This window comes from Phocoena sinus, chromosome 2 (assembly GCF_008692025.1).
Source record: "Phocoena sinus isolate mPhoSin1 chromosome 2, mPhoSin1.pri, whole genome shotgun sequence".
Classification (NCBI taxonomy): domain Eukaryota; kingdom Metazoa; phylum Chordata; class Mammalia; order Artiodactyla; family Phocoenidae; genus Phocoena; species Phocoena sinus.
Window position 1 is genome coordinate 93,273,180 of NC_045764.1, and position 13,001 is coordinate 93,286,180.

Genomic DNA, 13,001 nt, shown 5'->3' on the forward strand with positions numbered 1-13,001 from the left:
AGCACTTACATAGTACTTCCTATGTGCTTATCTTATAAAACCAAATTTCTAATGACTGGCGGTGCCTGGTACATAGGAGCTCAATAAATAATTGGTTGAAGAAGTGAAGAAATGGGGGCTTCCCGGCCGGTCCAGCAGTTAAGACTCTGTGCCTTGACTGTAGGGGGCGCAGGTTAGATCCCCGGTCAGGGAACTAAGATCCCACATGTCCTGTGACACGGACAAAAAAAAAAAAAAATTTTTTTTTAAAAGAAAATGAAGAAATGAATTAAAGGGATGATTTTTTCTTTTTTTGGGGGGGGCACCAAGAGGCGGGTAGCTCAAACAAATGCAGGCATATGTGTTGGAGAGAAGCACCTCAGCTAAAGGCTCCTTCCTCCTCTGCTCCTCAGAGACGGTGGAGCAACTATACTCCGGTAAAGAAGCAGAGGCTTCTGTGGGTGGCCACATGGGACCCCTGCACCCACACCAAAGGGAGCAGAGATAAGAACCAGGGTTCAGGGGACTTCCCTGGCGGTCCAGTGTTTAGGGCTCCGTGCTTCCACTGCAGGGGGCCTGGCTAGGTTCCATACCTGGTCAGGGAACTAAGATTCCCAAATGCCGCGGAAAAAAAAGAACCAGGGTGCAAGCCTATGCACCCCCCACCCCCCTCCCCCGTCCTCAACTACACACTGCAGGCTCAAACCCGGAACGGTGCTCTGTGGCCTCCCTAGGCCCCCTATTCCCACGGCCCTTTCTCCCCTCCCCACCCCCTGGCGGTCAGACTTGGCACATCTCCCCACCCTCAGGGGCTGGGGCTAGGACAGTTTCGGGAAGGGCGGGAAAACCTGCTAAACAGGGTGACCAAAGCCTGAACCGGTAGGACGGGGCAGTCCCATCTCCCCCTGCAGCTCTGTCCCTCTCCTGGCCCACAGAGCAGAGGCAGGAGACTCACAGGACAAATCACTTTATTACACTGTGGGTGGACTGGGGCCGGTGGGAAGTAGGGGAGCAGCAGGGCCCTGGGGGGTGCCGAGGACCTGGCTGTGTGTGCCAGGCCAGGCCAGGTTGGGGCTCACTCCGCAGGGAAGGGGAAGAGGCGGCAGCGGCCAGAGAGCCACTTTCCACTCCTCTCACCCACCCGGCATGGCATTAAATAAACAGAAAGCAGCTCTGTACAACACAGAATATACAGGGACGTCCTCCCCCGCACCCCAGCCCTGGACTTTGCAGGGTGGGAGGGGCAGCTCTGGAGGATGGGAGTTGGGGCCTCCAGCCTCTGATGCGACCCCAGGCCTCTTCTCAAGGTCGTGGGATGGGAGCAGGCAGCTCTGAACAGGAAGCAAAATTCCAACTTCCTCTGAAGTCCTAGGCAGACGGGTCCAACCATGCGTGGGACTCCTGGCTCAAAGGTTTTCTGCTCCTTGCAGACCTTTGAGCTTTCTCAGGAACAAGTAGCCTGAGCTTAGCTGAGACACCTCCAAGAGGGTCTGGAGGCAGATAGGCCTGGGAAACAGGCTGGAGGAGTCTGGTCCCAAAGTCTTCCTCAGCCCAGGCCTCCACCTTGGCAAGGAGGAAGCAGGGCCAGGTGAGAACTGGCTAGAGCCCTCTAGAGCCTCAGGCTCAGACGGGTCGGGTTGTTTGGTAGTAGACCAGATGCTCTGTGTCCTCGGTGGTGGATACCTTGGAGCTGGTGGGGGTAGAGGGTGGGGGGTGGTGGTGGCGGTGTCTGTGGACGCCCTTCCTCTGGTTCTTGAAGAAGCAGTAACCCAGGATAGCTACCACCACCACGATACAGGTTCCCAGGAGCACTGCAATGGCCACCTCCACCGAGTCTGGAGGAAGAAGGAGCCGAATGAGGTCCTCCCAGGGCCTGCTCAGTTCTGACGCCCACCCCAACTCTGTAAGGGTCAAGGCAAATGGATGCCGGGCATGGACGGCCCTCGGGTATGTGAGCAGCTCAGTCAGCTCCGTTGGGAGCTCGGTGAGAGGGATTCTGATGGGCTTCGGGTCTCGGCTCCAGGTTGCGCTACTTGCAGGTAGTGTGGGGGAAGGCCCGGGGTGCTGATGGCACACACACCTGGCATGCATTTTTATGCTTCTCTCCCTCGCCCCTGACAGATACCACTATTGATCGTGGCACTCTGTCCCTTCAGCCAACCTCAGATCCTTCTCAGCACTGGCTTAGGCAGTCACAACCAATTGTGTGAGTTGATCCTTGAGTTGATACCTACTCAGTGGTGACAGGGCAGATGGGGGCTTACCTGTGTTGGGAATGGGGCTTTCCCGCCGCAGACCAAACACATCCTTCTCTACAAAATGATCAAGGCGGGGGTCGCGGAGAGACAAGTCAATACAAAGGGTTCAAAGACGCAGCTGCTCTTCAGCAGTGCCCCAGACCCAGTGCCACCCTTTCCCACCCCTACTCCGGGTGCTCTGAGGACGAGGTGTGACCAGCCCAGGCCTTGGGACAGAGCCAAATGCTCTAGCTAAGCCTTTCCCCTCCCCATCTTCCGCCCCCCACTGCCCTGCTCACTGGAGATGCCACGACAGGACTCAAGGCACTGCTCCTCCTCCTCAAAGTTGTTCTTGTTGCCATAGCAACCACCATAGGTAAAGCGGGCACAGCGTTCAGTGAACGGGTTGTAGTACCAGCGGGGGATGCTCTCCAAGCAGAGGCCCGTGTCTGGCAGGTCTACGCAGTGGCCTGGGGGGTAAGGAGCAGGCAAAGGGGTGAGTGTCCACGTGGCCTCCCTGCCACCACCAGGCTCCACATCGTTGCTGCCCACCACCTCCTGACCCTCCTCCTCATGTTGAGGATGGCTGTGACTCAATGAGGGCCTGGGGCCCCAGAAATATCTGGCTCATCTAAAGTGTTGCAAGGAGGATAGAGGAGAGTAAGCTTAGGCCCAGAATCACCCTAGACTTGACTCATATATTTTTCAATTTTCTTTCAGCATTCCCAATTCTATCAAGGTCTTGGTTTTTCTCTCTAGCACTGGATAGTCTACCTTTTAACAAAGAAGGCTAAGGGTCTGAGCCTTGGCAGACAACAATGTCCAGCTAAAATTTATTACCACGTTTTATTATACTTATTTATTTATTCTTTTTTTTTTTTTTTTTTTTTGCTGTACGCGGGCCTCTCATTGTTGTGGCCTCTCCCGTTGTGGAGTACAGGCTCCGGACGCGCAGGCTCAACGGCCATGGCTCACGGGCCCAACCACTCCGCGGCATGTGGGATCTTCCCGCACCGGGGCACGAACCCGTGTCCCCTGCATCGGCAGTTGGACTCTCAACCACTGCGCCACCAGGGAAGCCCTATTTATTCTTTTAAAATAAATTTATTTATTTTTATTTTTGGCTGCATTGGGTCTTTGTTGTTGTGTGCAGGCTTTCTCTAGTTGCGGTGAGCGGGGGCTACTCTTCGTTGCGGTGTGTGGGCTTCTCATTGTGGTGGCTTCTCTTGTGGAGCACGGGCTCTAGGCGCATAGGCTCTAGAGCGCAGGCTCAGTAGTTGTGGCGCATGGGCTTAGTTGCTCCACGGCATGTGGGATCTTCCCGGACCAGGGATCGAACCTGTGTCCCCTGCATTGGCAGGCAGATTCTTAACCACTGTGCCACCAGGGAAGTCCCTATTATACTTATTTTAATAGTCAGTCTCAGATCGTGGCATATAATAGTGGCTTTTCATTTACGGTAGTGACATGAAATTTCCTTTTTAATACATTAAGTTAAATCAATAACATCTCAGTGATATGTAGGCATGGCTAAATTTCTGAACGTGTTAAGAGGATGTATGATGCTTGGGAAACATAGAAGGCAAGTCCAGGACACCCCCCCACCCAGCTTTCTGCCCATAGCCTGGTACACACAGCAGGCCTTTGGCCCATTGATGGGATGAGTGAGGATAGCAGTGCCAGCCCTGACCCAGGGGACCTGGGCAGGAGCTCACCTTTGTCCCTGGGGAAATGGATCCTCTGGAGTTTATCAAAGCCTTTGGTATCTGCAAAGATGAAAGATCAGAGGCGCAGACCTGACAAGGGTTTCCCAGAGGTGTGGAGTGAGTGGTCTGGACCTCCCCTGCTGCGCCCACTGCCCTCCATCCCCCAGTCCTCACATTTTTCACAGGTGGCCTCATCGGAGGCGTCGGGGCAGTCGGGAGTGTCATCACACTCCAGGAAGCTGTCGATGCAGCAGCCATCACTGCAGCGGAACTTGCTGGAGTGACAGGTGCCAGAGCACACTGGGTGGGGGCGGGACAGGGTGGACGGTGAGGTCAGGCTCAAGCAGTGGCCAACAAATACCAAGAGTCCATCATCTACTTGGCCCTCTCTACCCCAAGGTGGCATCATGACACAACCCCGGTTCCCTTTCCACCCCTGTCCCTTACACCCTCCTAACACAAAACGGACAGAAGCTGATAGGAGGATCCTGGGCTACAAGGGCTGGGGCACTCGTGGGCGTTCATTCTCATGGTAGGAATGGGTTGTTGGGCCAGGGCAGTGTGGTCAGGGGCCTGGACTTGACAGAGGCTGGGGAGCTGGCAGGGGTGAGGGGAATAGGGACAGAAGCAAAGCCCACCTGGATGATGCCTTTCCACTGAGGGGCCTGGGAGAGAAAAACAGAGAAGTGAGAGGAGGCAGGGCCAGGCCCCAGCAGGGATGAGCTGATAGGGGGCCCGGGGACGGGGGATTCCCACGCCTACCTCCCTGACCCGTGAGGAGAGAACACCTACCCTGGGGGAATGTCATCTGAGCCCCAACACTGCTTCACAAAGGCCCACCTTGCACATTGCGGCAGGCGAGCTTGCACTCTTCTTCCCAAAGGTAGTTGTTCTTGTTGCCCAGACAACCTCCATAAATAAAACTCTTGCAGATCTGTTCTGTGGTGTCGTAGTACCAGCGGGGGAAGGAACCACGGCAGCGGCCCACCTTGCTGGATGCAAGGCAATATTCTGGGGGAAGGAAAGCTGGTGAGGGAGCTCCGAGGGCCAATCGGCAGAGCCGGAGCAGGGTGCAGGGTGTGGGTGAGTCCTGGGTCTGCCTCCCCACCCCCTTCCTCACCTTCTGTCTGCTTGGGAGACAGCACGGTGACTGTGATGTTGGACGTGCTCTCTCGCTGGTCTGAACCAGCCACCGTCAGCTGGAACAGGTAGCTGCCTTCCTTGAGTCCCCACAGCTCCACCTGGTCTGGATCATTCCTCTAAACACAGGAGTGGCCATCAGGCTGGGACCCCTTGATGCCCCTGGTTGGCCCCAGGTCCTCCCAGTCAGCCCCCCTGCCCCACTGTGGGGAGCCGAGGGACTTGGTATTAAATGGATCCTCAGCTTCTATCCACCCCACCCCGTCTGGAGCCGCAGTTTGGCCTACGGCCCCAGAAAGGGGGCCCTGGAGAGCTGAGGTGGGGGTCAGGGAGCCAGCCCAGCATCGCACCTCTACCCTGACGTCTGTGTCACCCTGCAGTAGGTGCCAATCTGTGTTCTCCACACCCTTCAGCACCAGGGGTTCCTGTGGCTGTACCTTCAAGTCTGTGCCTTCCCAGGCCTTGGGGATCCGGGACCCTGGGAGGAAGGTGAGATAAGGTCAACTCTCACTGAATGGACAGGATCTCTCCTAGAGTGGGGGGCTGGTGCCTAATGGGCCGCAACTAGACCAACCTAGGACTCGGCAGCCTGCCTGAGACACAGAGGCGATTTCACAACTAAACCATCTTCTTGCCCTCTGTTTAGATATATCATACTTAAGACATTTTTATGTTGTAAAACCAACTTTCTGAAGCAAATAGCATTGCTTCTGAAGCAACAGCATTGCCATCTAATCCCATTTAGGAAAAAAATAAAAAAAAATATATCTATATATATCAATATACATATACAATATATATAGACACTATATATATATATCAATATACATATACAATATATAGACACTATATATATATCAATATACATATACAATATATATAGACACTATATATATATCAATATACACATACAATATATATAGACACTATATATATATCAATATACACATACAATATATATAGACACTATATATATATCAATATACACATACAATATATATAGACACTATATATATATCAATATACATATACAATATATATAGACACTATCTATATATATCAATATATGCACGTATATGTGGAAGGGGGACTTTTCTTGTTTTCTACAATAAGCAGGTACTTGTGCTAATTGCTTTAAAAAGTTAAGAGTAACGATACTTTTGAAAAGCCAAATAAGTCAATGTGTAATTAACACCATCACCCCTCGCTCTGCAGCCCATATCACTGCTAAGAAGCCCATCCGGACAGAGACCTTGAGCAGAGCCCCGGGCAGCACGTCAAGCACTGGTGTCCCACATGATGATTGGCACAGGAGCAGGATGCCTCTGCCACCTCAGACAGACTCTGCCTCCAGTTACAAGGGGGCACAAGGCAACCATACCCTCCCCCAACCAGGGTCTTCAGAGCGGGTGCGGCCCTGCTGACACCTTGAGTTTGGACTTCTGGCCTCCAGAACTGTGAGACAGTACATTTCTAGTGTCTTCAGTCACCCAGGGTGTAGTAACATGGCACAGCAGCCCTAGGAAATAGACACACTGCCCTTGAGGGTACTACGGTCCAGTTAGGCAGGTAAGACCCAACAACAGGAAGCAAAATGGGAGAAAGACCCAAAAAGATGAAGGGCTGTGTGATACATGTACAAGAAAAGGAAGTGGATGTTTAGAGAAGGGAAAGACCACAGCAAGCTAGAGGAAAAAGGCAAGGCTTTGTGAAGAAGGGAGAAAGGATTTTTTGATCCGTTTGTTTTTATTTGTTTGGTTGTGGGGAAGAATGTTGGTGTTGTTGATGACAGCAGAAAACATGATGAGCCAAAGCAAGGAGTCGGGAATTTGTAAGACTGGTTAGGTGGACATTGAGGAGACCGGCTGGGCTGGATAGATCCTGCCACAGCTGCATTCTCGTCCCTCTTTCCAGATGAGCAAATTGACACCAGAGAGGTTAAATGACTTGCCCAGGGTCGGGTCGCTCAGTTTCAAAACGGCAGAGCTGGGGTTTGAACCCTGGTCTGATTCATGCTCTCTCCAAAACATCAAAACGCCATGCTGCAGGCCATATGTGCTTAGAAGGGTGATTCTTTAAATAATCTTTATAGTCTTTGGGTTTTGTTTTTGTTTTTGGCTTAGGTAATACATGTACATGATGAAATATGCAAAAAATACAAAAGGGTAGTGAGAATTAAGTCCCTGATTCTTAAACCCCCAGGTTCCTCTCTCCAGAGGCATTCTCAATTACTAGTTTGGGTGTGTGTGTATGTGTGAGTATCAAGAGAGAGTGTATAGAATATTCACAAGCATGCTAGTTCTTCATCTTGCTTTTCCCTTAATATATACTGGAAATCAGTCATAGCAATATATAAAGAAATTCTTCTTCTTCCTTTTTTTGTTGTTGCATAGTACTTACTGTATGAATGCACCAAAATTTACAACACATTTAACCAGTCCATCAGTCTAGTCTCTCTTGATGTAGGTCCTTCTTTCCTCCCTCCCTTCCTTCCTTTCCTCCTTCCTTCCTTCCTTCTTTCCTCCCTCCCTACTAAGAACTAACCCTTGCTACCTCAGGGTTTATTATTATGATTAAAACAGCACCACAGTATCCAATTATAGGATGTGTTGACAGACACTGAGCTTGTTTCCAATTCTTTGCTCTTATAAACAATGGTACAGTGACTGATTGCCTGGTAAGTTGTTTTACACGTTTAAGCATAGCCGCAAGATGAGTTCCTGCAAGTGGAGTCATGTTGAGGGTTATATGCATTTACATTTTGGGTGGGTATTGCCCAACTGCCCTCCACAGAAGCTCTGCAGAGGGTTACATCAAGTTTAAGAGTTCAAAGAAGAGAAGGTAAAGAGATAAGAACAATTGGTAGGAGGCTGAGTCACAGAGATTCCTCTTTGATGAGGCAGAGTAAGCAGAGCCAACAGGGAACTCTCAGAGGGTGGTCCCAGAGGTGAGAAGACCAGGACACACAGTGACAGCAAAGGGATAGGAGGGGAGAACTTCCACAGAGGAACACATCCAATGGTGCAGAGGCTACGGGAATGAGAAAAGGGAACCTCGGTTGAGGGGAAGTAAGAGACCGGGAGAGCAGGGAAGTACCTGTTTGGAACCAAGCCCCAGCCCAGTGGCTTAAGGGCCCAACAGGGGCCATCCCCAGGCCCTGAGGTGAGAGGCCAAGCCAAGGGGACAGTGAGCTGGGAGGACCCCATTCCTCCCTCCTTGCATTTTTCAGAAAGTAATCAGCAGTCGCAAAGGGGAAAGGAGACAGACTACTTGGCAGCTGGTCCTCTCCAAGCCCCAGCCCCCAGGAGCAAGGGGCAGGTGCCCTGCCCTACCACTACTCCCTTTTTCCCACCCCCAAGAGAGCAAAGGGCCAGAGTAGCAATAAAGCCAGCCCCTCCCCCAGCTGCCAGGCCTCAGGACTCTCAAAGGAAACACAGACTCCACCTTCTAAGCCACTCCAACAACGGAAAGAGGGGGAAGGGGAGAGGAGGAAAGAGCAGGGTGCTCAGGAGGCCCCAGCAATCTGGACTGGACTGGACTGGCCTGGCCATAGGCAGGGAAAGGGGGAACAGATCAACCCACCCTGGGGAGGATTCTCCCCAGTAAATCAAAGGTTTTAGAAGCCCTGAGCACTTGCCCACTTTGCCTGCCTCGGTCTACCCTAGCCTAGCCTCCAGGATGCCACAGTGGCTTGACCCTCTTTGTACTTCCAACCTCTCTAATAGGACTCAGCTGAGAATGGACTCCTTGACATGCACATGGCATCCCCCACTCCCCAAAACGCTGCGTTGCCCTGAAATGGCCTGGGACCCACACTAAGTCCAAGGTCTACCCAACTCCCCACAGGTCCCAGGAAATCCCCACTCCATCCTGTCTTGTGCCAACCAGGCCAGTCAGGGGGTGGGGAGGTTTCCAGATGAGGAAGGCCCCATCCAGCTCAGCTTCCTGACCAGATCCCAGAGTTTCAGGCGCTAGCCCTACAGTGAGGGGTCCTGGCAGAACAGGGAGGGCAGGCAGCTCAGGTCAATTAGAGTCATCACCACCTACACTCCGCTGCTTCCTTGTGGAACAGGCTCAGGCCCTGGCCCAGTGGGACTCAGTGGCCCAGCCTGGCCCAGAGACACTGTCCCCCTCCCGGAATCTCCACCCTACCTCTCCTCAGAGATCCAGAGCTATTGGAAGAATAGGGAGAAGAGGAAAGGCTGGAGAGGAAAGTCCCTTTTCTACTTTCCAGGACTGAGATCACCCAGCTCCACTCCAATCCTGGCCCCTGGGCGCCCCAGTCTCTGGTTCTGTTGTCCACTGAGCTGTCCTGGATCAGAGACAGGTTTACCAGAAAGGTGGTCTTGTGTGAGGAACAGCACAGGACTTTTGGAGGTCCTGCCTGGGGTTGAGTCCCAGGTCTCCCATTTGTGGGCAGTGTTATCCTGGGCAAATTATTATTATTAATCATTGTTTGTATTTATGTCATATTGATTGTAACTTTTCCTCTTTCATTTTAATTGTACTTATTTGGGCCCCCTCTCTTTTTTTTCTTGACAAGTCTGGCTAAAGATTTATCAATTTTGTTTATCTTTTCAACAAACCAGCTCTTAGTTTCATTGATCTTTTCTATTGTTTTTTGGTCTCTATTTTATTCATTTCTGCTCTGATCTTTATTATTTCCTCCCTTCTGCTAATTTTTGCCTCTGCTCTTCTTTTTCTAATTCCTTTAGGTGGAAAGTTAGACTTTTCATTTGAGACTTCTCTTGCTTCATTAGGTAGGCCTGTATTGCTATAAACTTCCTTCTTAGAACTACTTTTGCTGTGTCCCACAGATTTGGGAAAGTTGTATTTCTATTTTCATTCACCTCAAGGTATTTTTTTGATATCCTCTTTGATTTCTTCATTGACCCATTACTTTTTTTTTCACGTTTATTGGAGTATAATTGCTTTACAATGGTGTGTTAGTTTCTGCTTTATAACAAAGTGAATCAGTTATACGTATACATACGTTCCCATATCTCTTCCCTCTTGCGTCTCCCTCCCTCCTACCCTCCTTATCCCACCCCTCCAGGCAGTCACAAAGCACTGAGCTGATCTCCCTGTGCTATGCGGCTGCTTCCCACTAGCTATCTACCTTACGTTTGGTAGTGTATATATGTCCATGCCTCTGTCCCACTTTGTCACAGCTTACCCTTCCCCCTCCCCATATCCTCAAGTCCGTTCTCTAGTAGGTCTGTGTCTTTATTCCTGTCTTACCCCTAGGTTCTTCATGACATTTTTTTCCTCTTAAATTCCATATATATGTGTTAGCATACGGTATTTGTCTTTCTCTTTCTGACATACTTCACTCTGTATGACAGACTCTAGGTCTATCCACCTCATTACAAATAGCTCAATTTCGTTTCTCTTTATGGCTGAGTAATATTCCATTGTATATATGTGCCACATCTTCTTTATCCATTTAACATGGGAGTCAGTTTCCTAATCTAAAAGTGGGATGACTACTAATAACACCCTTTTCAGAGGTGGTTGTCATGATGCCTAAGTGAGAGGCTGAGTGGCATAGCAATCAGCAAACTGTAGAGAGCTAACAGAGGTTATCAGAGTGACCCATCCCTGCCCCGGAGCCCCACCTGGCCAGAACAGCAGGTGGAGAGAATGAGGACTGAAGTTCTCTGGAGGGGCCCTGATCCTAGCTAACTGTTCAGTCCCAGCAGGAAAGAGAAGGAGCCTTGGGCCCGACTTTGCCCTTATTCTGGAAGTAAACAAGGTGAACAGACAGGTTGGTTACCAGATCCTGAGCAGGGAGAGCCCTGCCTGTCTTACACACACACACACACACACACACACACACACACACACACTTGCCTGGACAGCTGACATCCCTTCCCTACCAGGTATACATACCAGTGGGCTGACTCACACAGCAACCCTCCTCACCCCCACCCCAGAGGCTCTAGGCTACTGCGCCCTCAATACCGCCCCCTCCCCAGTTGGGTCACCCCCAGACTGGGCTTGTTCTTTAGACTCTGGGGGCCTGGCAGTTTCCCCCAGACCACCAAAAAATCAGCTCGTGGGGGGAGGAGTACAGAGAGATGCTATAACCAATCCCAAGCCCAGCAGCGGAGAAGGAACCTATCCTTCACCAGGTTCATTTGACAGGGCACCAAGGTGCCTAGGACAGTGCTCCGCCAAGGCGCCAGGCGTATCTTCTATCTAGTCACCAGGTGGCCTCCAGACAGCTAACTCCCTGACTTGGCCTACTGGGGCCAGAAGTGAGAATCCGGAGAAGCTGCGTCCTCTCTCCTGTACACACATCCCAGAGCACCAACCCACTCAACTTCCTGAATTCAGGAGCCAGTCTGTGCTCTAGGGTGTCAGCCCTCTCCACTCCTGTAGGCTGTCCTTTATTTACTGTTTGTGCCGCCTACTTCTAAGGAGGAGTTGGGGTCGAATGGGACTCTCCTCCTAACTGCGTTCTGATGCCTCGCGCAGGACTCCATAACCAGTCCCTTCTCTGAGTTTCCCCGAATCCTGGCACCCTGGTCCTTACCTACGAAGCCCTGGGTCCGCAGCTCGAGGTAGGAGCGGTAAACCTCCCGCGTGAGGTAGTTGATGAAGCCCTTCCTGGGCGCGAACTTGCACACGAAGTTCTGCTCGTAGAGGCAGTTGATGAGGAAGCAGGAGGCGATGGCGTCCTCCCCGCCGTCGGGCTGCAACTCCACCAGCGCCAGATTGCAGTCGTTGGAGCTGCAGCAGGCTTGCACGCAGTCCCGGCCGCGGCGCACGGTGAGGGAGCGCAGGAAGGTGGCGCCGTTTCTCACCGAGGCGTCGGTGTCGAGTACGAAGGCAGGCACCCCGGGGGTAAAGCGGTCCAGGCAGTTGTCGGCCGTGAGCAGAGTGGGGGGCACGGGCGGCGGCCCGGCCTCGGTGCCCAGAAGGCCGAGCGAGCAAAGGAGCCACACGGCGACCGCTGGGATGCGGGCCTGGGAGAGGCGGGCCCCGGCCATCATCCCCCCAGGGACCGTCGCCCTCCTCCCCACGGCGGTCACCTTCACAGTGCGGGCCCCTGACCTCCGAGGGTTATAGCGACCTGAGAGAGAGGAGGGGACGGAGGAGGAGACACCGGATCAGCCAGGAGACTTCAAGGTAGGCGGGCGGGCCGGGAGGAAATTAAGGGGAGGACTGGGAAGCACCGAGCACCCCGGGAGTGGAGAGGGGCAAGCGGGCCCAGTCCTCCCACGCACACTCCGGTGACCCGACAGCCCGACGGACGGCCAGACGGACGTCTAAGGAACTCACGTACCCGGACACACGCACGAGCAGAAAACAAAGGGCCAAACATACTCAGAACCCACTTCACCTCCTCGCTCGCTCACCTCGGCCCTGGTTACCTGCTCAGGTGAGTGGGGTGGGGCCGGGCCAGCCGAGGTTCCGGTCCCGGCTTCCTGCGCGGCTCGGGCCGCAGCTTCCGCCCCGGTGTCCGGTGCGCTGGCGATCGGCCACCTCCTCCCCCCTAGTTTCTAGTGAAACTGAGTCAGCGCGGCCGGGGCGGGGCGGACATTAACCCCAGCGCCGCCGGCTCCGCCCACGCCCGGTGCGCTTGTCCAGCCCCAGCTTCCGGACCGCCTATCCGCATCCCCGGGATCCCCGACCCTTCTTCTCCCTCAGCCTGGTGCCCAAAGGGGCTCAGAGGCCGGGGCGCCCTGCCCCGGGCCGCTGGATCCACCGAGTCCAGCCTCCTGTGGTTCCCCGCACCCCAGAAGTACACCCGTATTTCCTGAGGCCCGGACAGGTCAGGAGGACGCTTCAGCGAAGTCAGGCACCCGAGGGTGGGTCGGGCGCTCTGGGACGGCTACCTCCGGCCTCCCTTTCTGGTCCGGGCCGGCATTCCCAGACCCCAGGCCTGAGGCGCTTGGGAAGGGGCTGGCGGAGAAGAAATGGGGGAAAGCCC

The 13,001-nt window shown here is 53.0% G+C and overlaps 1 protein-coding gene across 3 annotated transcripts; it reads right to left on the minus strand.

The window, feature by feature from the left end:
• Positions 1-930: 930 nt before the first annotated feature.
• On the minus strand, positions 931-12,825 carry SPINT1 (serine peptidase inhibitor, Kunitz type 1). Of its 3 annotated transcripts, none has more exons than XM_032621192.1 (11): positions 12,442-12,825; positions 11,601-12,140; positions 5,413-5,540; positions 5,043-5,181; positions 4,763-4,933; positions 4,561-4,587; positions 4,097-4,222; positions 3,932-3,982; positions 2,516-2,686; positions 2,244-2,291; positions 931-1,814 (listed from the first exon to the last, which is right to left on the minus strand). In XM_032621192.1, the coding sequence occupies exons 2-11, from the start codon at positions 12,058-12,060 to the stop codon at positions 1,603-1,605; spliced, it is 1,533 nt and encodes a 510-aa protein (XP_032477083.1). In that variant the 5' UTR covers positions 12,061-12,140; positions 12,442-12,825; the 3' UTR covers positions 931-1,602. The 3 variants fall into 3 exon arrangements, with proteins under 3 accessions (XP_032477083.1, XP_032477084.1, XP_032477082.1); XM_032621193.1 differs by having other exon boundaries at positions 12,354-12,540; XM_032621191.1 differs by having other exon boundaries at positions 1,093-1,814; positions 12,427-12,824.
• Between the last annotated feature and the right edge of the window lie 176 nt (positions 12,826-13,001).